The 27820-nt window shown below is 41.9% G+C and overlaps 1 protein-coding gene across 2 annotated transcripts in view; it reads right to left on the bottom strand.

The window, feature by feature from the left end:
• Window positions 1-6061: 6061 nt before the first annotated feature.
• EMB (embigin) overlaps window positions 6062-27820 on the bottom strand; it is a 71119-nt gene continuing 49360 nt past the window's right edge. Inside the window, exons 5-9 of one of the 2 annotated variants that reach the window (XM_077462770.1) lie at window positions 25038-25165; window positions 18343-18625; window positions 14015-14048; window positions 13860-13925; window positions 6062-8222 (exon numbers count right to left, since the gene is read on the bottom strand). In XM_077462770.1, coding sequence (XP_077318896.1) covers window positions 13868-13925; window positions 14015-14048; window positions 18343-18625; window positions 25038-25165 — 503 coding nt within the window. In that variant the 3' untranslated portion in view covers window positions 6062-8222; window positions 13860-13867. Of the gene's footprint in view, window positions 8229-13859; window positions 13926-14014; window positions 14049-18342; window positions 18626-25037; window positions 25166-27820 lie in introns of both variants that reach the window. The other variant, XM_077462769.1, reaches the window with a different exon arrangement.

Below are 27820 nucleotides of genomic sequence, written 5' to 3'. Positions count from 1 at the left end.
TCCTTATAAAATAACTGTCAAACGGAGGGGCATTGCGCATCCATGTCAGCGAGAGAGATTTTTAAGTTGGCAGGCGGCGTGATTGACGATAGACAGGGGACACTGGTTTTTATTTTTTAATAAAGGATTTGTCAAAAACTATCTCTGTGTTTTTATTATTTTTTGACACTTTTTTGGTGAATGGGTATGGGTACCCATTCACCCATGGTTACCCATACCCATTCACATGGTGGGCTGGGATCTGGGGGCTTTCAGATTCTTATAAGCCCCCCCTGCAGATCCCAACAACCACAGCCCAGGGATGTCGGGAAGAGGCTCTTGTCCCCATCAACATGAGGTTCCAACTTTAAGTGAAACAATAAAAATGAAAAATTCCTTTAAATATCGTTCCTGGGGGTCCCCATAGTGTGCCTGCAAAGTGGCACATCTGTAGCATATTTAGAACATGCTTCAGAAAAAAAAAAATTTCTAAAGAAAAAAAATGCATGAAATTACATTTAGGTCTCATGCAAACGAGGCGGATCTGTTTAGCGGAGTCCGCCAGCTCAGCTGGAGATCATTCCATTGTTCTCCACTTAGCCGGCGGATGACAGGTCTGTCTCCCCATAGGAGTCAATGGATGGCCCCCTTGGATCCACCTGAAATGGACAGGCGGATCCAATCGGGCTTTCCATGGGAAATGACATTTAAATTGCCGGCAATATAATACCAGTGTTGGCAACAGAAAAATGTAAAAAAAGGCAAAATTGTGGATCTGTGTGTTTAAAGACACAGATCCACATTCCTGCTCTGCCACAAGTGATCGCAGGTGCCCGGTGGACATTGCAGCTGCCGGGCACACACATCTGCTCCTCGGTGACGTGGAGGGAGCTCCCCCTATGCCGGTATGAAGCTGAGGATGCCACATGATGCCTGCCCGGGATGAGAGATCCCATCTGCAGACATCATATTACTATGGGCAGGTATTGAAGTGATTAGGTATATAGCCTGCTTTGTGTCCCATGATGTATGATAAAGAAAACACAAATGCCTGTGTATACTTGTTCTGTCACAATGTGTAGGATTATGCCTCTCTCTTTTAGTGCACATTCACACCTGTCAACTTTGGTGCATAGAATTAAGGCACTCCATTTATTAAGAGCAGTGATCTCCAAACTGAGGGCCAGATGCGGCCCTCTGCTTGTTTTTACCTAGTCATTGGGGCACTATTTTCATCTACTGATACCAACAATGGGACATAGTTTCCCCCACTGACGCAGATAAAGGCACAATTCCTTCCTTAGGCGGGGCTGTGTCTGATGGATCACACAGAAGGTATAATGTGGCTGCCGCCTCTACTGAGTGGCCTTTCTTTTTACTCAAAGGCTGCACCCGTTAGCACACTCGGGGCTATGGACCCAAGATTCGGGATTGTAGCCCCAAAAGCCACCCCCTAGCAACGCCACTGCCTTCCAATGACACCAAAGATGGGGCACAATTCCTCCCAATGACACCAACAATAGAGCCCAAAGACATCAAAGATGGGGCATAATTCCTCCCAATGACAACAATGATAGGATGCTATTTCTCCTACTGATATCAAAGATGGGTTTATTCCCACTGACACCGGGACCTTTTCTAATCCCAATGGCCACAGTCCAGCCCCCCCCCCCCCCCCTTAAGTCTGTAGGACAGTAAACTGGCCTTTTGTTTAGAACGTTTGGAGACCCCTGATTTAGAGTGCCAATACACCAGAGCAGACAGAAAAAAAAATACACGTAGTGTTTGTTTTCCATGAACAGACCTGTACAGACTTTGTTGTACATATACTGGAGTGGATTTACTGAAGGCAAATATACTGTGCACTTTGCAAGTGCAGTTGCATTGATTATCCCCAGAGCTTAGTAAATATGGTAAATCTCTGCTGATTTCCATCATAAAACCATTTACAACTTTTTTTTTTTTTTTATTGGGTCTATTTACAAAGTAAAGCTTCACCAAATTGCATTTACTAAGGAGAATGAGCACAATCTATTTGCCCTTAGTAAATCAACCTCAGTGTATACATTGGTACACACCGAAATAAAAATCACAAAACAACAAACCAATCGTGTATAGAGTTAATATTTATTTATTTTGAATCAGTGTATGTGTGTGTGTGTGTGTGTGTGTGTGTGTATGTGTATATATATATATATATATATATATATATATATATATATATATATATATATATATGTATATATATATATATATATACAGTATATTATATTAAATGTAACCTCTAAAAAGCACAGAGTTCCTCTATGGTAGTAACTTAATAAAAAACACACAAAGCTTGTGTGTAATTCAGGACTAAAAAGAACCTAGTAGTTACAACAATAGCATGAAATGTTTATATATCTTATATTGATACTAATACAAAAGAGAGACATCAAAAGAATGCAAATGAAAGTTAGTGAGCAACAAAGTGTGTGTTTCAATGAAAAGTAGTGGGGGCTGAACCCCCTTAAAATGATTCTGTTATAATTGCTGCTGTAGGTGGTGAAGCTGCTTCAGGTAAGGAACTGTAGAAGATTAAAGCGGAGAGAAGCGCCAGGCGAGTCCCAGTACAGCAATATAAATGTATTTAAGACAAAAATCTAAAATCATTAATGACAAAATAGGATTGCATTCACATAGTGCTCAGTGGATGCGGGCTTGTCAAGTCCAGAGAGAAAGCAGAAACCTCCAGTGTGGCCTTTGGATGGTGGGCTGCGAGTGCCATGGGCATCGGGGAGCTGGAGCCTCGTGGGACCTCAGGTGGACACCGGCTGGATGTCTCGGATTGAGGATGATCTGGAACTGTAGACCTGGGAGCTGGCCGCTCAGCTGTCAGCTAATTGCCAGCTCCTATCTCTCCACAGTTACTCATCTGTTGATGATATCCTGCTCATCAGTCCTGCCTACTTAAAGTGGTTGCAAACCCATTTTTATAACTTTATGCATAGCTCCCATGATTTTGAGGGACTGCCCCTGATTTGGAGCAATGTCCCTCTTTCCCCCTCATTTGTCCCTCATTTTGGTCTACTCTATATAGTTGTATATAAAATGCACTTTTTATCTTTCAAAAAGTGTTTCCCAGTGCTAAACCTTTCATCCAAATTTTAAATTGCTGCATTTGTAAATTTTAAAAGCCAATATAAAGGAATAGTAGTGGTAAAAAAAAGTCCCTTGTGGATTTAATTAACCTTTTTTTTGTTAATTCTCCTTTAAGGGGGGCGTGTTCTATGCCTACATACATTTGCTAGTAGGTGTCCCTCATTCTCATATAAAAACGTTGGGAGGTATTCTTTTTGCTACAGGTAAGCATATATTAAGGCTTACCTGTAGCTACCCTGGATATCTCCTAAAGCTGTACTGTTTAGGAGATATCCCCTGTGTCTGCATGTGCCGAAGTGATCGGCAAATGCGCACTGAAATGATGGTACGTCGCGCCGTTGCTTCATTTAGATGTGCCGTTACCGCCAACTCCCGTGTGCATGTGCGGGAGTGACGTCATCGCGGCTCCGGCCAATCACAGCCCCGGATTCCGCGATACCCGGACGTAAGCTCCGGGAGAGATGTCCGCGGCCGGAGGGGGGGGGGTCGAGGATGGCTGCGTGGGCTTCGATGTAAGGTAAGTAATATATAATAAGCTAGTATGCTATGCATACTAGTTCATTATAACTTTTTCTTGCAGGTGTTTTATTTTTTTTAAGGGTTTACAACCACTTTAAGCTGTCCAGCCCAGAGGATCTCTACCTTCACCTTGGTCAACATCACAGAAACATCTCCTGCGATCCTGTTCAAGACTTGCTTTGCTGACATCCCTTCTGGCTCCAGATCCTGCTTGTTTTTCCACTACACTTATCCCTGACTTCTGGCTTGGCTGACTATCCATTCTGGGTACTGAACTTTGGCTATGTTTTGACTACATTTGTTCTTTTTAATTTTATTATTAAACAAATGTGATTTAAATGTAATTCTTTTTTGGCCTGGTTTCATGATTTCTGACACTCCGGAGGTTTCTGTTTTCTCCCTGGACTTGACAAGCCCACATCCACTGAGCACTATGTGAGTGCAATCCTATTTTGTCATTGATGATTTTTGAGTTTTATCTTAAATAAATGTATATTGCTGTACTGGAACTCGCCTGGTGCTTCTCTCCCCTCTTTTGCTTTTATCTTCCTCTATGGCAGGCATGTCAAACTGGTATTTTTATTCATCCCACTTCCTCCTTTTTTTTTCGGCCCCCAAGGTAACTGAAAGGACCCGGCTGTTCTCCATTTTTGTATGAATTTTTGCAGCTCAATACTTCAAATGATTGAACCCTCTTTCCAGTTCGAAATGTTGCAATGTACCGTTGTTACTATAAAATTACGAAAAGTGATACAGTGGGAGTTATTTACGAAAGGCAAATCCACTTTGCACTGCAAGTGCACTTGGAAGTGCAGTTGCCCTAAATCTAAGGGGTACATCTGAAATGAGTGGAAGCTCTGCTGATTTTATCATCCAATCATGTGCAAGCTAAAATACTGTTTTTTTTAATCTTCCTTGCATGTCCCCCTCGGATCTACAGCGACTTTACTTTCAAGTGCACTTGTAGTGCAAAGTGGATTTTCCTTTAGTAAATAACCCCCAGTATAATCTTCTTCTTCAAATGAATAGATATATTCTGGCCTCCTTGAGGATGCATTTGACTCAATTCAGGCCACTGTTTCTTTAGAGTTTGACATGCTAAAATAATAGGTACAGTGTATTTAAACCAAGAATATAAAGTAAACCAGCAGGTGGCCCCCTTCAGTCACACACGGACAGAACAATTCATTGGGTAATAGATATTTATATTCTATAAGGCAAGATCTATGTACTGCCTGGAACATGGTGGTGGCTCGGTGTTGGATGTATTTTCCAAGAAGGAATTATTTCCTGCAGGCTGATTCTGTAAGGCACAGAGCAAGGAGCAAATTACAATAACCCCCAGCAACAAAGCAGAAATTGTATTTCATTTGTGCTTTCAATAAAGTAAAATATAATTTGTTGCTATGCGTTATTGCCTTTTGTACCATCACTGATTGTTGTACTACTTCACTGAGCGTGCCCCAGTTTTCTCCCGTATCACAAAAGATTATGGATTCTGAAGTCTGAATTGCCACAGCTGAGTCACTGGTTTGCAGTGAATTGATCTAATATAGTCTCAGAAATATCGGTTTTGCCCGCAGGCTGTCACCTAGCGAAGAGCATATTTTAAAGTAGAATTTATCCCCTTAGTGAATTTTTAGAAATATTTGTAGAATATGTAACATATACATCTTGCAAACATATTTGTATTATATTATGTTTTCAGCTTTTTTTTTTTTTTATCTCTAATACTGTCACTGTGTGGCTATCTTTCTGTTCTTAGACCCCTTTCACACTGGGGCGTTTTTTCAGGCGTTTTTCAGGCACTTTAGCATTAAAAAAAGCACCTGTAAAGCGCTTGAAAGAAGCCTCATCTGCAGTCCCAATGTGAAAGCCCAAGTGCTTTAAGAGCCCTTTCACAATGTCAGTGCCCGAAAAAAAGCTCGTAAAAGCGCCGCTTAAACTAGCAGCGCTTTACCAGCGTTTTTCGAGTGTTATTGGGGCGCTTTTAACCCCTGCTAGTGGCCAAATAAAGGGTTAAAAGCGCCCACAAAACGCTGCTGCCAATAGCGTTTTTCAGGCGTTTAAAAGGGGCTTCCCATTGATTTCAAGCTGCTTGCAAGACTTTTTTTTGACGCCCTGTCAGCGCAGCGCCTCAGTGTGAAAGCACTCGGGCTTTTACACAGGGATTGCAGTTGCAGCTTCTTTCAGGCGCGTTTTTTAGCGCTAAAGCGCCTGAAAAACGTTCCAGTGTGAAAGGAATCTCGGTGTGAAAGCACTCGGGCTTTTACATTGGGATTGCAGTTGCGGCTTCTTTCAGGCGTTTTTTTTAACGCTAAAGCGCATGAAAACCGCCCCAGTGTGAAAGGGGTCTTAAAGGGGTGTTCCAGCGGGGAATGTTTTTTTTTTAAAAGTCAACAGCAAAAAAAAAAAGTAGCTGCTGACTTTTAATAAGGACACTTACCTTTCCAGGGCGCCCGCGATGTTGGCTGCCCGAGGCCGACCCGTCCCTTGGCTTTCAGGCCCCAGCGCCACTATCCTCACTAAGGGAAACAGGCAGTGGAGCCTTGCGAGTCACGCAGCGCTTTGTGAATGGGACCAGCTGTGTTAGGAAACACACAGTTCCCAGAAGCGTGCCCCATTACCCAAGACAACACGAGGAGGAGAGAAGACTGAAGATCCCCGTGGAGTAGGAAAAGGCAGATTAGGAAGCCTAGCAACAGGGATTTCTGGTAAGGTAAAAAAAAAATTTTCAAATGTTTTTATTTTTAATTTTTTTAAGAATATTAATGCTGTTTTTTTTTTTTTTTTTTTTGTAGGGTGGCCCTCCACTTTAAAGCGGACATTCAGTCATTTTTTCAACTTTTCATCTATTACATTTTCTGCCCTTGTTGTTTTAACTTTGGATAGTAAAATATATTTTTTTTCTGCCAGTAAATACCTTATACAGCCCACTTCCTGTTTCTAGTCTGGTCATTAGCCTAGGCTTATGACATCTTGCATAGCTCCCAACTGTCCCTGATTTCGAGGGACTGTAACTGATTTGGAGCAATGTTCCTCTGTCCCTAATTTTGGTCTGATCTATATAGATGTATATAAAATGCACTTCTTATCTATCAAAAAGTGTTTTCCAGTGCTAAACCTTTCATTTGATTTTTAAATTGCTGCATTTGTAAATTCCAAAAGCCAATAGAAAGGAATAGTAGTGGTAAAAAAAAGCACTTGTGGGTTCAACCACTCTTGTTTTTTTGAGAGAGGCTCACAGTGTGCAGTAAGAGAAGAGTAAGCATTTTCAGCACAGGAGATGAGTCTGTACAACTGGAGTTCAGGAATAATCTCTATAACTCCAATTTTCACTTCTCAAGTATTATATAGCTTGCGATCTGTTTCTTTATTAAAGAACTAATAAAGCAAAAGCAGCATGATTTAGTGACAACTCACAGGAGGAAAAGCAGAAAGAATATCAAAGGGTTTTTGTAAATGCTTTTGCTTCTCTTCTTTTTTTTTCAAATGGTCAAAATCCCACAATGAAATAATTTGGTACTTTGGAAGTAGAATTGACATTTCAACAGTATTGGCTTAACTTAATACATATATCTTACTGACGTATATGAATTTCCATCCTGCTTCAAGCTCCCACTTCTATGACTAAGCCCCAATGGGTGGGGCGAAATGCGTTGGTGGCATAGTTTGTGGATTAGCGTATGCTGAAGCTGTTTCTTATTTCTATACTATACAGGCTGGCCGGGAGACCACCGTTCTTTCTATTCATATGCCAGTTACTTTTGGATGAGTACATTTAGATGCCGGCACCCCATTTGCCTAGGAGCAAGGTATGAGTTTTCTCCTTTAGCTTAGAGCAGTGCTGGTGAACCTTGGTGCCCCAGATGTTTTAGAACTACATTTCCCATGATGCTCCTGCACTCTGCAGTGTAGATGAGCACCATGGGAAATGTGGTTCCAAAACATCTGGGGTGCCAAGGTTCACCATCACTGGCTTAGAGCGTCGCTCCAAGCTGTTCATATATATCTTACTTACTTTTTAAATATAAACCTGTATCGTTAAATAGTATATACAGTCGTTTCTGATGTATTAATACAATTTTTTTATCTGAACTAGCAGACAGACACATACATCTCATTCGCATTAACTTGTACAACAAACATGTACAAGGCTTGTTCTTTGCCTAAATTTTTGAAATTCATTTACATATTACAGTTCCCCAGAAGCCCTTGGTGACTCAAAATAGGAAACGTGAACACTGGAGCAAAACTATAGGGCTTATTGAACAAATATCAGTGTGTAGTGAAATCTCCGCAATCAGGTTGTGGAAAGTGAGAAAACCTATGTAGATGTTCTGACGTGTATTTGGGTTTTAACACAACACTCATATCCGCAATTATTTTCTAGGCAACATTAAGTAATACATTTATCAGTCAGTAAGCAGCCTATGCATTCAAGTATGCATAGAGTATATTATTATTGCTTGGAAGCCACGAACATTCAAGAGTGTGGGATAGGTTGAAGTTGAAGCCCAACTTTGGTTCATACTCATACTGAAGACGACTGAAGTCGGCTTGCATAGTCCTCTGGAGAGGATCTGCATCTATGCAAAGAAAAAGGAAGATAAATCAGTATACAAATTGGACAATACAGTACATTTCATCACCAACCTCATTTACAGGGTATTCCTGTTTATCCTAATGAAGATGATGGGGGGGAGCAAGATAGGCAGGCCAACTTTCTTTGCCTGTTTATTTACTCGGGTGCCTTCTGTGAGATATTCTGACAAACCAGGAAAGAGAATTATCACCAGCTCAGTAAATTTTCTTGGATTTTTAATACTTGGAAAAGAAAATGGCAGGTTTTAGTCCAATGATTTGGTTATTGAAGTACAGCTAAATCCCACAACACTCCACCTCAGCTCAGCAAAGGGGGCTGAAAATGTAAAACTGCCTTTCCACAACCAAGTGTTCTAGACCAGTTGGGGCCTGCGGGCCTGGGTCGATGGGCTTTTGTTCGCATTAGACTTGCTCCTCTCCCCTTACAAGTCTACAGGAATACAAAAGCGGGTCAAATGTAGGTTCTATTAAGGAGATCAGCTGAAAGTCAAAAGAACCTGTTCATTATTCCTGAAGGATCTCAGAAGCATCTCAAACTAATGTCAAAAGTATGCTCACTGAGCCCACAGCTGGTTGACATTGCCCCTTAATCAGGTCCTGGCACTGTACAGGTTAGGTAGTATTGACAGTATTGAGGCTAACTGATCCTAAAGTCAGTGGCATTAGCATACAGGTGGTCAGGGTTTTAGAGACACCCCCTGGGCAGAGAGAAGCACAAGTTGGACTACCCCACTCCCGAGTATGCAGTGCACAGGTAAGTTAGAGTGGTTCTAGAAGCTCAAGGTTTTTTACCTTAATGCATTCTATGTATTAAGGTAAAAAACCTTCTGGGTGCAGCTCTCCCCTCAGCCCCCCCTTATACTTACCTGAGCCACATTTTGATTCAGCAATGTTCACAAGAGCACCGGCTTTCCCAGGACTGTCTCTCCGCATTGACTCACATAGCAGTGGGAAACATTAGCCCCTGCTGCTGCTGTCAATCACAGCCAGTGAGGAGAATGCGAGCGGAGCCACACTGTTTGTGAATGGACACACAGAGCACAGCTTGGGAGCGAGCCTGCTTGAGTGCCCTCATAGCAAGAGGCTTGCTATCAGGTGCACTCGGCAGGGGGAGGAGCCAGGACTGCCAGCGGGGGGACCCAAAAAGAAGAAGATTGGGGCTGCTCTGCACAGAGCAGGTAAGTATAACATGTTTGTTTTTTGTTTGTTTTTAATCTTTCCTTTAGATTCACTTTAACACTATGTGCATGGTGAGCAAGCTCCATGTCTACCAGCAAGTGTCAGAGCTTTCCCTATCAGAACAGCCCAGTTGTAGCACGGTCCACGGCCTCCTTCAGTTTAATGAGAATCTCCAAGGCCAGAGATAGCTGATATCCTTCTGTATATGGTGGATTGTGAGGCATTGTGGGTGCAAGGAAATTAAAGTTATTGGGAGCCAGACACTTCTTGAATGCAAAAGAGAGTTTATTTTTCTTAACAGACTTTTTGGGGAGAGAGGGTTAGGGCCAGGATACCCTTAGGTAGTTGCAAGATTTATTGGTAGACTCCGAGACTTCAATAGGAGGACAGCCATGCAGGAAAAGGCATCTAGCAAGACACCACATATGCATGTGTAGAATTGCTGTCTCCTATGGCAACAGTCTTTAACAGTTCCTAACACAAAGCGTAACAGTTCTTTCACTTCCACTACAATCACTTTTTGTAGTTCTCCAGCCCAATGAGCTCCTAGTCACTCACTAGACCCACTGGATTCACTGCCACTGAATCCCTTGAGCTCCTCCAATCTTCACTTTGGTATCTTCCTCAAGCGTCACCCCCCACTCCTCTGCTGGGCCCCTAGCTTGGCACTCAAGATACCTCTCAAGCTTCACCCCACTGGACTGTTCGGTCCCTGGCTTGACACACAAGGCAAGCGTTACCTCCGCTGGCTGGGTCCCTGGCTTGATATCCACTGAAGTTTCCTGATTCTTCACCATCCCCGGTTGGTGAGAACACTGCTCTGGTACTTTCTTCAGTTACTCACTGTTGTCCCTGGTAATAAGGTAGATGGTCCCTTAGTGGCACAGTTTCCTCTCTTCCTTTAAGTGACACTTTTGTTTCATAGTTAGTAAGGTTGAATAAAGACACCAGTCCATCCAGTTCAACCTGAGTGAGTGTCTAGAATTGTCCCTATCCCTGTACATTGCACACCCAAGGAGCCCACATTCCAATATCCCCATTCATATACTAGGGCCAATTTTGTACAGAAGCCAATTAACCTACCTGCATATCTTTGGATTGTGGGAGGAAGCCAGAGTACCCAGAGAAAACCCATGCAGGCACAAGGAGAGCATGCAAACTCCAGGCAGGTAGTGTCATGGTTGGGATTTGAACCAGCGACCTTTCTTACTGCTAGGTGAGAGTGCTAACCACTACACCACTGTGCTGCCTATACATATGCCATGTCTGACATATACATTACCGCATGTGAATTAGCATACATTGTTTTGCACATTCATGTGCGTTGTGGCAAAGCAAACCATCAGGACACTTTTACAAAATCGGTCACCTGCAAAATAAGTGTTTGTATCTTCCCAGTCCAGCGGGCCGTGTATTGAAAGGCAGTCACATATCCACTCCCAGCTGCTGCAGATATTCCTGGTGTGATGAATATTTGCTCTGTCCACTTCTGTGGTTCCTCCTGCTATCTCGTATGTCACTGCAGGGTGCATGAGCTGGCAGGAGGAACCACATTCACCCCCGGGGGGTAGTACATATTCAGCTCATCTGACCATCGAATACTTGCAGTGGCTGATGAGCGGAGAATAGGCGACTTTTCAATACATGAGCAAGGTACTTCTTATACAGGTGACTTATTTTGTTAAAATGACCCTATGGCAACAATGCCAATCATTATTACTTATAATTATTGACTACTAATAAATCTGATCTAATTACTTAGCATAAAGCTTTTGGCTGGACTCACATCAGTGCATTCCAGTAACCTAATTTAAAACTCACAGCATAATACATAATGCTGCAGCATAGGAAGCACATACATAATACAGAGCACAATGGCAAAGTGGTTAGCACTTCCATTAGGCAGCACTAGGCTTGTCGGTTCGAATCCCAACCACTGCACTGAGTTTGCCTGTGTGGGTTTCCATCTACACTCCAAAGACATGCGGGTAGATAAATTGACCCTAGAATCCATATGAATGTGAGTTAAGGACCTCAGATTGTAAGCTCCTTGAGGGCAAGGATTGATGTGAATGTATAATATATATGTGAAGCTCTGCATAAATTAACAGCGCTATATAAGTACCTGTAATAAATAAATACAGCGCTATTCATTTTGAATGGCATCAAGCCAACTGACTGCAACATACATGAGTTTTAGCAAACCACAACACACAGATGCAACTTATTATAAGTAAACTGTGCAAAGTTAAAGTTGTCCTTTAAATCTGAATGTATTTTTTATTTATTTATAGTATAATATATATTTATTATATATCATATATATGTCTCTATCATCTAATGGAAGTTTTAGAGATTTTATTGTTTTTATGTTCACTGAAATTAATATTACTGTATTTTTACTGAAAATAAAATGTTGGCAGGAAAGACCAATGTATTAATTCCTTCCCTTTTGTAATCGTTAGTCATGGCCTTGTAGAATGTTTTTTTTTATTATTATTTACCGTGTTCTTTTCAGCATCTTGGGGCTTCGAGGAGAATGGCTTTAATATTATTGTTACAACCATAACTAGTTTTATTAAGAGCAGTAACTATTGTATATGTTACTTTAGTATGACTTAAAGAGGAGTTTCCATTTGAAAAAAAAATAAAATAAAAGTCAGCAGCTACAAATACTGCAGTTGCTTACTTTTAATAATCGGACACTTACCTGTTCCAGGGTCCAGTGATGCGGGGGGCTCCGCCACCCACCCTCTGCTCGCCGTGTGCTGTGATTGGCCGCGCAGTCATCTGGGACTCACGTGTCCCAGATGACTGACAGGAGGGAGGGAGCAGAGCTGAGCCCTACCTGTGCCGAGGGGAAGTGATGTCACCAGGCACTGAAGGAGGCAGATTACGAGGGACCCCCTAGCAATAGGTATTTAGAGGTAAGTTAAAAAAAACATTTCCAAATGTTTTTTTTTTACATTTTTTTAGGAGTTTAATATATTTTTTTTTTCTGTGCAACACCACTTTAAATAAGTATTCACTTAATTATATAAGAGAAGATAATTATAAATACTGTATATACTATTATATATGACTTAAATGAGTGTTCACTGACAAAACACAATCACTTCCCAGTAGCAAACAGCAATGCTTATGTGCAAAGCATAGTACCAGCAACCACTAAATCAAAATTCATGAACTGTATTTTGATCAATAAAACGCAATTTCTGATTATTTGCCAAGGGGAACCGCACATCATGACGCTAATGACTTTATGGGATTGATTTACTAAAACTGGAGAGTGCAAAATCTTGGGCAGCTGTGCATGGTAGCCAATCAGCTTCTAACTTCAGCTTGTTCAGTTAAACCACTTCAAGACTGCAATATATGGCTTTCATGTGGTCTACCGGGGTTATGGTGAACGAATAGCCACTGGATTACTTTTAGAAGTCCTGTGTTTCTCAGGCTTACCGTACATACCGGCAAGCCGAGGAAACAATCTAGTGGTTGGAGCAGCTGGTCACAGATCAGATTGTCTCTCCTCACCTCTATGATCTAGGAAGACCAAAGCGACGTCATGACGTCACTTCTGGTCTTGGGCAGAAGCCAACTTTTTAATACATAGATAAATGTTTTTTGGGGGGGTGGGGCACAATCTGATGATTTTAAGGGTAGAGGATAGATGTGGGGACTTTTAGGCCCCAGATCTCTCCATAAAGAAGACCTGTCATCCCTTATTTCTATCACAAAGGATGTTTACATTTTTTGTGATAGGAATAAAAGTGATAAAAAAAAATTAAATAAAGGCACAGTGAAAAAAGAAAACAAAAATAATAAAATAAATGTAAAAAAAAATTTAAGTACCTCCATCCCTCCGTGCTCGCATGCAGAATGCTATAGGTAGGTTACGCACACGCATATGTAAACGGTGTTTGCACCACACATGTGAGGTATCGCCGTGAAAGGCATAGCGAAAGCAATAATTCTAGTCTTCCACCACTTCTGTAACTCCAGACTGGTAACCTGTAGAAAATTTTAAAACATCACCTATGGTGATTTTTAAGTATTTTGTCCTAGTTTGTCGCCATTCCACGGGTGTAAAATTTAAAGCATGACATGTTAGATATCTATTTACTCGGTGTTACATCATCTTTTACATTTTACTTACAAATTGGGTTATATATTGTGTTATTTTTTTTTTATTATTATTACAATTCATTAAAGTGTATTTATAAAAAAAAAAAAAAAAAAAAAAAAGGGGGGGGGGGGGGTATAGGTCTTCAAGTGGATAATTATGATTTGAGAAAAAAAAACCTGGAAGCTGATTGGTTTTTATGCAGAACTGAACCAGATTGTGCATGCTCCAGTTCTAGTAAATCAACCCCTATGTTTCAAAACTGTATTCTGAAATGACAACAAAATGAGATCTTAAATAGACGTTCTATCACCTTAGATATTAAGCTTTCCTCTGTCTTGTGGTGCTTTCTTCACTTTTGCCATTTTCTTCAGATTTCCTAAAAAAATGAACATTACATACATATTAAGCATTATACATATCACAACAAAACTATTAAGTAATGAAGAAATATAGGCAGGTTCTTACAGTTGTGTCATTTGTTCATCTTCACTTTTAACATCTGTGAAAGAGAATAAAAAAAATTCATTAGAAACATAGACTGGATAATGCATGTATAACTCACTGTAATCCCAAATATAAAGGGCAACATAATATGCACAAAGTTTTTCTTAACACAAAACAGGTACGAAAGAGACCACTGTTCCCTATGCTTGTCTGTCAAAGGGGCCCTCACTTATTTGTATTGTCACATAATGCTGCGCAGAACACGGCCCAGTTCACACCTGTGTGATTTACTGTGTGCTCCCTAATGCACGTTAATACATGACATGCAGAAAAGGCAGAATGCAAAGATGGAAACTTAGAATTTACTGCACTGCCACCCATTTCCATGGCTTTTTTTCTGTCTCATGTGAACAAAAAAGTTTACACTTGGGCCTTAATATCCATACCAGACCTGAAGGGCCTGGTAATTGAATTTGGGGGAACCCCACGACTTTTTTTCTTTATCAATGACTTTCAATGACTGTTATCTGTATTACAGGGAGCCGACAATTCATTATAGCCGCGAGTGCTTTTAAATTATTTTTTTTTCCTTCAGAAATGACACTTTGTGCAGGGACAGTTCTTTTTTTTTTTTATCTTTATTTAGTATTTTTTTCCATACAAAAAATATAAAACATAATATACATATATATGCATCCTACTCCCCCCTCCTATAGCCCTACTGCCTCGTTATATTTCTTCGGTAATTTAAACAGTTTCCATTGTTCCCATTTCTTTCGGAATTTCTTTTTTCCACTCTCCTTGTCCTCTTCCCATCCCTCCATTCTATACATATCCTCTACTTTTCCTATCCATTCCCTCAGTTTTGGGGCTTCCACCTGTCTTAAATTTTTTGGGATCAAGCTCTTTGTTACGTTTATTAAATTTCCTATAAGTACCTCTTTATACTTTTGGGTTGGGGTGTCTGTACCGTGAAAGAGACATGTCCAAGGGTTTTCTAGTACCTGAGTTCCTGTTATTATTTTTATTAGAGCTAATATTTCCCTCCAGTACTTTCTAATTTTTGGGCATTCCCACCAAATGTGTGCCGCACTCCCTTGCTGTCCACACCCTCTTCAGCACGTCCCGAGTTGCTCTTCCTGGTATCTCCTCATCATATCTGGTGTCCTATACCACCTAACAAGGCTTTTGTAATTCATTTCTATTGTGTTAAGATTTTTAGATGTCCCGTGTGTTAAGTGCAACATTTTTTCTATATTCTGTTTCTCCCCTCGTGGTCCTATTTCTTCTTCCCATTTTTTTTATATAGATAGGTACCTCCATCTCATTCATTCCTCCCAGCATCTTATATATCTGTGAGATATTTACTCTTATTATTTTCCCTTCACACATCCGCTCTAAAACATTAAGATCTTCTCCATTTCTCAGTGGTTGTGGCAATGATGAGAAAAAATTTCTGAGCTGGAGGTACCGCCATCTATCTATATCCATATACTCCTGTAGTGTTTCTAAAGTGATTATTTTGCCCGCTTTTATTATGTGTCTCAATTGAATGTCTTCTCTTCTAATCCAATGTCCTCCCATAGTGCTCTTGTGCAGGGACAGTTCTAAGCACGGTAAACATGCACCCCTTTACAGGCATACTAAAGACACCCCCCAGGTATGAAATTTAAAGGAATATTACACTTTTATTGTTTCACTTTAAGCATTATTAAAATCAGTGCTCCCGGAAAAACGACCGCAGGGCCCCCCCTTCCCCAAAGCACCCCCCCATGTTGAGGCCACGCGGCCTGGTACGGCTCAGGAGGGGGGCACTCGCTAGTCCCCACCCCCTTTCCTGACCGGCCAGCTTGTGTGCTCGGATAAGGGTCTAATGACATAGGTAAAGTTGATCCAGGGAAAATCCGATTGCCTCTTGGGGGATCAGGAAGGAATTTTTTTCCCCTGCTGTAGCAAATTGGAGCATGCTCTGCTGGGGTTTTTTTTCGCCTTCCTCTGGATCAATTGTGGGCATAAAATTGGGTATTTGAACGATTATTTTTTATTTTATTTATTTGTTTTTAAGGTTGAACTGGATGGACTTGTGTTTTTTTTCAACCTGACTAACTATGTAACTATGATATGGACTTTGGGGGGGCCCCCACGCCGTTTATTCGGGGTAGGGCTTCCCCTTTAAGTCCATACCAGGTGACGGGGCCAAGCTCGCCGATGGAGGCGAGGACATTGACCTCCTGCGCTAGTCCCGGCTACCTGGAGCCACGTTCAAAATGAACAGACTTTTCTCTGTGTGTGGGCAAGTCCGTTCATTTCAAAAGTCCGGCGGACTAGCACACAGACGGCTGGATTGTCCGGCGGACAATTTTGAGTCAAAACTTCTTTCTAAGTCCGCCGGACTTTTGAGAAAAAAAGTCCGCCGGAGCCCACACACGGGCGGATTGTCCAGCATACTCTGGTCCGCCGGATAGTCTGATCGTGTGTACGCGGCATAAGAAGTAGGAAAACTTATTTTGGGTTGTTCTTTGACAGTAAGTTACAGCAATAGCAAGAAATTTACAGATAAATAAATAAATGTTTTTTTTTACTATTTTGGTCCAGTTTTCCAATGATAATAAAAAACAAAACAAAAAAAGGAGATATTTGTTACTGTTTACCACCAAATGAAAGCCCAATTTGTCCTGAGAAAAATAAAATATAATTCCCCTGGATGCACTAGTAGTTGCGATTATACGTCCAATTTTACTAACACACATAGGCGTGTGCATGGGGTTTGCTGAGTGTGCCTGGGCACACACCCTGTGGAGTGCCGATTTCCTCTGCTTCCTGGTGCCCCCTATCTCCCCCCTGAAGTGTTGCCAGCTTACCTCCTCTCCTTTCCCGCTGGCTGCTGCAGGGGGATATTTCAGGATGGAGAGCAGGAGCAGGGGAAGGGGCTGGTAAATATTAATTTATCAGCCCCTTCCTTCTCTGAATGAACACAGTGAGGGATCTGTACCAGTCGCTCCTGTGTTTATTCTTAACTGAAGCATAGCTCAACGGGGCTCCTAAAAAAAAAATTAATAAAAATAAAATAAAATAACGTTGTAAAAAAAATGAAAAAAAGAATTAATAAAAATAAAAACTACTGACACCAATCTCTGCTCTACTGACACTGTCCGATGCTCTGCTTATATACAGGCATGTATGTTTGTGTATAAAAATAATGCAATAGGCTGTGCACACCAATGTTAACACATGACAAAGTTTCAAAATTCGGGTCTGGGCGGTAAGCAGTGGCGTCACTAGGGCTGGTGTCACCTGGTGCGGTAAAACATGGTGTCAACACCCCCTCGTGTATGCTGCCCAGCACCCTGCAGGCAGTGCACGGTCACTGGGCACATCCAAAACTGGTCCCTGTAAATAATAGTATAGGGTGGTAGAGTGACAGATTAGGGTAGTATAGGGCAGGTTATGGTGGCATAGGGCAGGTTGGGGTGATATAGGGCAGTTTGGTGTGGTATGGGGGTATAGGTCAGTTTGGGGTGGTATAGGGATGGTATAGGTCAGTTGGGGGTGGTATAGGTCAGTTTGGAGTGCTATAGGGCAGTTTGGGGTGCTATAGGGGTGGTATAGATCATTTTTGGGGTGGCATAGGTTAGTTTGGGTTACTATAGGGGTGGTATAGGTCAGTTTGGTGTGGTATAGGGCAGTTTGGGGTGGTATAGGTCAGTTGGGGGTGGTATAGGGCAGGGTAGTGAGGTATAGGGCAGTTTGGGTGGTATAGGGGAGTTTGGGGTGATATAGGGCAGTTTGGGGTGGTATAGGGCAGGTTAGGGATATATGCAGTGACAGTGTACAATAACTTACAGCATAGCTGCAGATGAAGACAGTCACTCGAGGCTGTTGTGTCCTCGCCTCTTTCTCCTCCTTCAGCCGTGGGATCAGCTGAGTAAAGAAGTCTGTGGGAGTAGTGGAGGAGGCAGCCACACCCCTAGCTCGGCCCACCAACCCAGACTGAAGGAGATATTTGAGATCCCCGAGGGTTAGCTCCACTCATTGGGGAGTGTTATAGGCAGCCTCTCTCGCAAGGCTACATGTCCTGCTTGCTCCGCTCAGCTGCAGCTCTGCATTGCAAGCAATATATTGCACTGCGTAGAGGTGGTCCCAGTGTCACGCCTCTGGCGGGCGTCACCCGGTGCGGGCCGCACCCCCATAGCGACGCCACTGGCAGTAAAGTTTGTTTTACCCTTGTTCTCAAAGGGGTTTAAGCTTAGGATCATAATGTCCCTTTAAAGCAATATATGAAAGATGCTACTTCATCATTATACAAAAAATAACTAAACATTTACAGCCCAAAGCTGAGAATGTCTTACCATCTTCACTGTGTTTCTTCTTGCTTAGCAGTTCATAGCCTAAAATAACGCCTACTAAAACAGCAACTTCGGCTACGATAGCAAGAAAGACCTTAAGTGGCACCATTAAACTGAGCACACTGACGTTAACTTGTCCTTCACTTTCTCCAGTCTTAAAAATCGCCTTGCACACATACGCGCCGCCATCGCCTTCAGTCAGGCCTGATATGTGCAGCTTTGTCTCATTGGCTGTTTTGTTGTCTTGTTTGAACCTTGAGGATTCTGAAGAGATAGTTAACAGTACCTAAAAAATAGATAAAAAAAGTAAAATAAATAAATAAAAAATAAAATATTTTTTTTTTAACAAAATACATATACTGTATATTAAAGTGGAACTGAACTCAAAAACCATAGATGTGTTACATTATGTTATAGGGAACATTTAGAAATTATAATTCTGCATGGATTTTAGGAAGAATCAAAATGTATTTTTGCATATGGAACAGATACAACAAAACACTTTCTATAGGTTTTTTAACAGACCACAAGGGAGCTCACCTATAGCGTTTACATACACTTTAAAGTTTTCGCAAAGGCAACATCTAACTATTCTTAAAAACATTTCCTTCCTTTTCCTCCTACTTATCTCCTGCATACCTTGTATAAAAAATATTGTAACTTTTTAAAATTCAGTTCATTCACGTGTTTTAGCAGCTCCAGTTCCCCTATATAAGGGAGTACTCGACAAAGGCTGAGAATTCTCAGAGCAGAAATTCCACCCATAAGCCTCGTACACACAATGGGATTGTTTGTTTGAAGGGAGTTGGCCCAAACTTGTGTTGCATACAAACAGCAAGGAATTGTTGGACAACAAATATGAACGTAGTGATGTACTACGTTGTTTTTCAGCTCTTTAGCGCCACCCTTTGGGCTTCTTCTGCTCATTTCGAGTTAGTAGAAGTTTGGTGAGTGTTGATTTGCGCTTTTCAGTTTTTTTCTGAACGGCCGTTCGTCAACCAGACATGTTGAGGAATCGGAGGAGATAACGTGTTATTTATTATTGGCCTTGGAGTTATTGCTTTCACATTATTTTTTTGGTTGAATAATTATTTGACTTGGTATATTTTCTATATTTTTGGATGCATAGAATGCACTTTTTCGTTAAGTTCTATTGGCAGATAGCATTTTCTTTTTTTAATGCACAATAAAAAAAAAGGATAGAATAATACTTGGCTATGTGTTTTACTCCAAATGACAGTTTGGGAGTAGGCAGTTACATTTAAAAAAATACTATGTAAAATTAACAAGGGACACCAACATAGTTGTATCTTTGATCTTAAAAACTACGGGATAATGGTGTTGTGGCAACTTGCACAAATAAAAGTAAAAAGAAGGATAATAATATTATTCTTGATATCACTAGAAAAAAAAAATCCTTTTAAATTTTGTTTGCAATAACTCCATCAGTACCACCAGCAAAGCAGCTTCATTATTATCCCATTAAAGAAGAAGAGAATGTGCGCTGCATTTTGAGATTTCATAATTTGCCACGTCACAAATGTTAATTCTCCATTACAAACGCTAGATTACAAGACCGATCGCTTCTGGCTCATCCTTGCTTCTGAGCATGCATGTTTGCACTTTGGACTTTTGTCTGAGGGACTTGTGTACACGTGATTGGAAAATCCGACAACAGACATTTGTCTGCGGAAAATTTTAAAACCTGCGATCCAACATATGTCCACCGAAAATCCGACAACAATTGTCCGATGGAGCATACACGCGGTCGGATTTTCCGCCAACAACCTGTCATCACACATTTCCCCTTGGAAAATCCAATCGTGTGTACGAGGCTATAGGCTCCCATGGCCCATCCCTCCTCTTGCCTGCAGCAGCTGCTCACTGACACAGAGCGGCAGGATCACATGACCGGAGCAAGGTGGATTAAAAATAGGTAAGTGCACAGATCTTTTTTATACTGAGTATGCAGGATAGGTAAGAGGAAGGAACTTTATAAAGAATAGTTAATATATACCTTAACTACTACTTTAACTTAAAAAGACCACATACTGTACTGTAGACCACATTGGTCAGTTCTACATTTTGTAGGACAAACCCTTAAAACCTGCCTGGGAATAGGAATAGGTGAACACTCAGGACACCAAATATGTAGAATGTAGAGGCTCTAGAAAAAAGGGGAAAGGTTGTATAGTTCCAGTCATTTGTTTGTTTATTAAAAGTCAGCAGCTACAAAATGTGTAGCTGCTGACTTTTAATAAACAGCCACTCACCTGTCCTATGGTCCCGAAATGTACTCACTACAGCCTTGTTCTCCCCGTGTCCTCCCTCTGCGGCACCGGCATCTCTACTATAGGCATCCAGCTGTGACAGCCTGCAGCTTCACAGCCGGGAGCCCACTGCACATGCACGAGTGGAGCTGCGGTCTGCGACTGGCCCCGAAGTCTTCTAGGACCTGTCATGTGTCCCCAAAGACTTCGGGAGGGAGAGAAGGTACAGAAGTGGGAGCAGGTACCTGTCAAATTCGAGTATCTGCCCCCCCTCTTCTCTCAAAGAAAAGCCAGGGAGGAGGCCTTATAGCGGAAGTTCCACTTTTGCAAAGAAAAGAAACAAAATACAAAACAGAAACTTTCAAATCAGCAGGACAATAAATCCAGAACAAGGACAGTAAGGGCTTATTTACACTTGTTTCGAATTTAACTCACATTAAAGGGTAAGTTCACCTTTAGAGAAAAATCTGTAAGGTGAACTTACACAGGATCCCCTCCTCACCCACCCCCCAGTCTCGCTGACCTGGAGCGCGGCGGATCTCCCGTTCTGAGCCTTGCTATAGCCGCGTCACCGGAACGGGGCTTAGAAATCCCTCGGCCTTTCACTCTTCTTCCCCACTCAAAGGACGGGCTATGTGGGTTTTGTGGCTATTCAAATGCTCCTAAACGTACCTCTTGACAGGGTACATTTGGATATTAAGCTGTAGGGATTTCTAAGCCCCGGACCTGTGATGTGGCTATAGCAGGGTTCAGAACGGGAGATCACCACGCTCTAGGTCAGCAGGACTGGGGGGAGGGCTCTCACGCTGCTCACCATGTGTGACATTTGCTTGTTTCTCCTGCTTTAGTCCCCAAGCTCTGCTGATCCACTGCTGCTCAGTCCTCTCTCTCCAGTCCCCACTCCCCTTTTGCTATAGCATTCACACGTTGCACACCATGTCCACTCAAGCGCAGACCCTGCTCACCTTCTTGCTGCTCTACGCTGCACACCAGATGTGACGTCTGCACCTGACACTTCCAGAATATATACTAATGAACCAGAGCTGATTGCTACTGACCTCTTTATAGTCTGCTTGTTGGTTTCCCAGTGCATCCTGGGATATCTCATATCCTGCAATACTTCCAAAACAATGCTAACGCTAAGGCTGCATTTACACCTGAGGGTTTCAAAGTCATGTGTTTTTACCACGTTTTTGCCGCGATTTTGTTCAGGTCACCAATGTAAAAGGCAGAAAAACACCTGTAATCTGCCCCAAAGAAGCTCATGTTCTTTTTTGAGCTAAAGGTGATTTTCCAGGCCTTTTGCTTCAGGTCACAAAAAGTTCATATGTGAACAGGTGTAATTGAAATGAATTGGATTTTGCTTGTTGGGTGATTTTCAGGTGTTTTTTGGGCGTTTTACAAGCGTTTTATGAGCTGAAAACACTCAGGTGTGAATGCAGCCTAAATAAAAAGCTTCAGTTTTGTAAGCGAGTGTTGTAATAGACTTCTATGGAGGCTTCGGAGATGTTTTGAAGCACCAAAAAGCAACATGGGGTATCATTTTTGGAGCAAAGCAAACACAATATGTAAACAGGACTGAAAGGTAACCATTTTATTTAGTGACAAGTGGTTTGAGTGTCATTCAGAGAGCTTTAAGACCCCTTTCACACTGCCAGCATTTTTTAGGGGCTACAGCTATAAAAATAGCACCTGTAGAGCGCCTGAAAAAAGCAGCTCCATTCACTCCAGTGTGAAAGCCCGAGGGCTTTCACACTGGAGTGGTGTGCTGGCCGGGCGTCAGAAAAAGTCCTGCCAGCAGCTTTTTTGGAGCGGTGAAGGACCGGTGAACTCACCGCTCCTCCACCGCTGCTCCCCATTGAAATCAACGGGGCAGCGCTGCGATACTGCCGGCAAAACGCCGCTCCGAAGCAAGTGTAAACAAGCCCTAAAGAATTGTGACAACAGACTTTTGTTTACTGTACATCAAAACTGCTTCTCATCCGCATACAAGTCAACAGAAATGCAATTTGAAGAAGGTTGATGCAGAATAGAAGGAGGACAAATGAAACTTGGAGTGAACTTGGAATGATCTCAGATGCTTCTAAAACAATTCTCAGATTTAGAGCTCACTCCCACAGTTTAACCCCTCGCCCACTGGACACTTAAACCTTCCTAAACTTCCTAACCAGACCAATTTTCATCTTTCATCGCTCTCCCATTTTTAATGACAATTACTCAGTCATGTACACTGTACCCATACAAAATTGTTGTCCTTTTCTCACACAAATAGACTTTCTTATAGTGATATTTGATCACTACTGAGTTTTTTATTTTTTACGCTATAAAAAATTCCTTTTTCTTGGTTTCTGTTATACAATTTTACAAGTAACTTTTATTTATACATTTTGGCCAAAATTTATACTGCTACATATCTTTGATAAAAATAACCAAAATAAGTATATATTACTTGGTCTTTGTAAAAGTTATAGAGTCTACAAGCTATGGTGCCAATCACTGAAAATTGATCACACCTTATGCACTGACGCCCTATCTAATTTTTTGAGGCCCCGAAATGTCAGGAAAGTGCAAATACCCCCCAAATGACCCATTTTTGGAAAGTAGACATTCCAAGGTATTTAGTAAGAGGCATGGTAAGTTTTTTTTAAGTTGTAATTTGTTCCCACAATTCTTTGAAAAATTCAATTTTTTATTTTCACAAAATTGTCATAATAACAAGTTATTTCTCACACACAGAATATGCATACTTGCAACTACACCCCAAAATACATTCTGATACATCTCGTGAGTATGACAATACCACAGGTGTGAGACTTTTATACAGCCTGGCCCAACATGCAGGGAGCACCATCAGGTGCTCCCTGCATGTTGGGGACAAGGGCCTCCTCCTCCTTGATGGGGACAAGGGCCTCCTCCCAACAACCCTGGCCAGTGGTTGTCGGGGTCTTAGTTGGAATCTGGAAGCCCCCTTTAACAAGGGGACCCCAAGATCTCGGCCCTCCCCCTATGTGAATGGGTAGCGGGTACATTGTAACCCTACCCATTCACCAAAAAAGTGTCAAAAAAGTAAAAATCACAACAGAGACTTTTTTACAATTGCTTTATTTAAAAAGAAAAAAAATGTGTGAGGGCTCGGTCCAATGGTGGAAATTACCTACCTCATTGTGGCGGATTAAACAGGAAGAAAAAAGATTACCCCATGGAAACAAGGTAAATTAAGCTAGAAAAAAAAATTGAAACAGCCAATGATGTTTCCACTTGCTGCATTGACTAGGATGGTGCAAAGATGAAAATGTTGGAGGAACTCGGCTTTGAGGACACTAATCTTCCTCTTATTATTCTAAGCAGAATCCTTGCACAAGCAAATAGTGGACTGAGCTATACCAGGACACCAGGCACAATGCCCCTTTAAGCATCCGAAGGATAGCAGCAGCAAACAGTCTCAGAGAGCTCTCACTCTCAGTCTGTACTCACTAATGTCCTTGGATAATTGGACACCTCCTTCCAATATCTTCCAGACACCTCTCAAGTGACATCTAAAACAGGTGGCGCTGAATAACCCCTGCAAATAAAAACACCTTAAACATGGGCACACAATTTATCCCTCAAATGTCCAGAGTCTTTGGATAATCATATAAAAAAAACAAAAACACAAAACTGGGCACGTGGACAATCTAGATAATGCGGTATTAGCAATCTGCTGAAAAGGTTCATGACATCACACTCCGGTAGATCTACTTTTATCAAGGCAATTCTTGGCTATTGTAGCTACTGTATGATTATTGAATTATGGGCATTTGAGAGATAATTTATGTTCCCAAGCTTTAAGAAATTATTTGGTAAAATATTCACAGAAGTGCTGTGAACTGGCTGGCTACGAGGAGATCCAAAGAGAGAAGACATTGTTTACATTGGACCTCTCCAGTGATACCAGACTAGATCCTTAGATGAAAGTCCCTCAGTCACCTCCAGCAACTTTAAAAAAAAAAAAAGGCCCCACAGCCAGCCTAGCTTGGACATCAATGAACAGCAGACACATGGCAAGCCTGCCCCAGTGGGCAGCAGCCCTCCAGGCTGGGATCGCCTCCTCTAGAACAAGAGTCCCTCTACTCCAAGTCTCAGAGTATTATGCTCCCTCCCAGCCATCATCTGTGCACCTCTCCCCAGGGATTGGCCAGGGCAGCATACAAATTCAGCTGCTGATTTCACTCTCTCAGCCCACTATCTTCCAGAAGCTTTCTAGACAGGCCAAAGCAATCGCATGCAGCTCAAATGATTACAGTGAGTCAGTAACTACATTTACCTAATCTAGCACCCATCTATGATGGTGCTACACAAATGCAAGCTAAAATTCCTACTGTACTTGCCCATTGACGCAAACCCAAAGTCCTTCAACACAGGCCTTAATGATTCTACACTATCCCTTACCTGCTCATTTTCATTGACTTTATACCAGAGCCACTCCACAGGTTTGTACTTGAAACTGTCGCATTTCAGGACTGTAGAATCTCCATTATAAGTCACTAAGGTCTTGCCCCCACTATGAACACCAGGCGCTGGAACAGCAGAAACATAGGTCAGTTCACAAAGTTTTAGAGAGGGTAGCTGAGAAAACAACTTTGTATTTTGGAAAGGTGCTTCACAATTTGAGCATATTTGTTGGAAATATTCTGAAGGTAGCCAAATAAACAATCAATCTTTTGAACATCATCCTTTCACTTAACATATTTATCCACTTGTAGGCAGGTGCAGGCTGTATTCCTTGCTGTAGGTAATGCTCAATTGAAGCGGCAATGCAGAAGGGGAAGTCATAAGGAACTTAGTTCCTCTATAAATTCCTGCAGTCACCAGGGGAACAGCTGTCCCATTGGAAGCTGGTGCACCCCGTGAACTCTGCAGCCATCTTGGGTGAGGGCAGAATCTATTTACCTACGTCAAAACTGGGCACTTTCACCCCCTTCCTACCTAGGCCAATTTTCAGCTTTCAGCGCTGTCACACTTTAAATGAAAATTCATGCAATATGACACCCATATGACATTTTTATCATGTTTTTCCATACAAATAGAGCTTTCTTTTGGTGGTATTTATTTACTGCTAGCATTTTTATTTTTTTCTAAATGAAAAAAAAATGAAAATGTAAACAAAAAAGCCACATTTATTTCCGTTTTTTTTTTCATTTGCAAATAATTGTTCTTCAAAAATTTAGGCCAAAATTTATTTTCCTGACGCCTTCATGGCAGCACACACTGGGTTGTGACTCCGCCCCCACAACCTGACAGGATTGGATTAGCTATAAATTTGAAGGGGAGACACCCTGCTGCATTCTCTTTTTTATCCTCACCTGACAGGTTGGACGGACGGAGTTTTCCTGTTACAGATGAATAAGCCTCTACCGCATTCGCCCCAGCAGGTTCAAGCCTCTCCTGTTTGGAAGTCCCTCCTGTACAGTCTCTAAAGGAGCTTCTATGGAGGGAACCCCCGCTCTGGTGGTCTCAAGGGGTTACTGGATTTCTGGCATTACCAAAGCTTTAAAGAAGCTTTTTTACCTTTGCAGTGGACTCCCCTTCTTCCTTTACCTATTAATTCCTCTTATTTAAATAATATCCATCTTTTATTCCTATAGTAAGTGGTGGTTTATATTCCCTTTTTTTCTCTACCTTTGGGATTGCTGTCTCTTGTAGTCCCCTGTCATGGCCGCCGTTTGTTTCTCCTTCAGTGGTGTTTTCTCTATGCTGTAATTCCAGCCTAGATGGCGCTGTTCGGCCACTCTGAGCACGTGCAGTGCTAGTGTTTTTTTTTTTTTTTCCCCCCTATGTTTTCAATGTGTGTTCCCTTATCCAAAATGGCGCCGGAACACTCGGGACGCTTCTGTGCATGCGCAGAGCGTCAATTAGCCGCCACAATGGCGCTATTTTCAAATACAGAGCTGTATTTCTCTGTGATTCTGCTGTGCAATCTGCAAAACTTAAGGAAGGTTGCTGCCTCTGCATGTAGATCACTCTGCAGTCTCCAGGTAAGTCCCTGTGGGACTCCTATATATATTATTATTATTGTTATTATATTGTTTCTTGCAGATAAACTTTGTTAATAAATAATATATATATTTATATTTATAAGTGAATTGTGTGTGTGTGTGTATGTGTATGTATATATGTGTGTGTGTGTGTGTGTGTGTATATATGTACACATTATTTCTCTCTATATCTCAGACTGTCCTTCACCCCTTTTTTTTCTATGGAGTCCACTGCCCACGCAGACCACCATCAGCAAGTTAGGTAAGAGGCTTTACCGGGCAAGGTAAGTATTGAAGGGGAGAAAAAAAGAGTGCCAGACGTTAAATGCTGCATTTTTTTGGCAGCCCGTCTAGATCAAGAGGCGCAAGTTCCAGCCATGGGAGAAGGTCTAGCCATACGTCTAACAGGATGTCCCGCAGGAGCCGCTCAAGATCTCCTTCATGGCACTGAAGACACAGCCACTCACAACATAGCTACTCACGCCACAGTCGATCAAGTCGCAGGAGATCTCCTTCCTCACAATGTCAAAGCCGCCACACCCAACCTGCAGCAAACGCTTGCTGGGTATGCGGCGCTCCGGCACTGCCAGATAACTAACAGATAATAAAGCCTGTCGCAGACGCAAGAATTGCTACAGACCTCATAAGAGAATCAGTGCGGGAGTCCATACTGGAAACAACAACACCAGCATTAGATAGAGCTGCTCCCAGTACGTCTTCAGCAGACCCCCATCTCACTCAGGCATCACAATCTTCCTCTGAAGATGAGGGTCAGGAGATGTCAGTGGGCTTTGATTTTTCCCTGGTGGAACCCTTTGCAAGGGCGTTAAAGAAGCATTCGGCTGGCAAGATGATGCGGCGAAACCTCAGAAAATACGGAAATATTTTCCAAACCTAAAAAGAGATCCGTTATCCTTCCCATTTATAGTGGAGCTAGAGGATCTCATTAAAGATGAGTGGGAGAGGTCTGACAAAAGATCTAGTCTTACAAACAGATTAGCCAAGATGTACCCTTTAAAAGAGTCAAAAGTGAAGCCTTTAATTAATGCTCCCATCATCGATTCCTCATTAATGTGCCTCACCCGCCACGTCACACTACCAATTGAGGATGCTGTTTCCTTTCGGGATGTGCTCGACCGAAAGATGGACCTAGAATTGAAGAAGGCATATTCCATGGCTGGGGGAGCCTGTAGACCA

Source organism: Lithobates pipiens, unplaced genomic scaffold (assembly GCF_037356315.1).
Source record: "Lithobates pipiens isolate NorthernLeopardFrog02 unplaced genomic scaffold, aLitPip1_a1.2 Scaffold_3, whole genome shotgun sequence".
Classification (NCBI taxonomy): domain Eukaryota; kingdom Metazoa; phylum Chordata; class Amphibia; order Anura; family Ranidae; genus Lithobates; species Lithobates pipiens.
The sequence above is the reverse complement of the archived record's forward strand: the minus strand, read 5'-3'. Positions and strand labels throughout refer to the sequence as shown.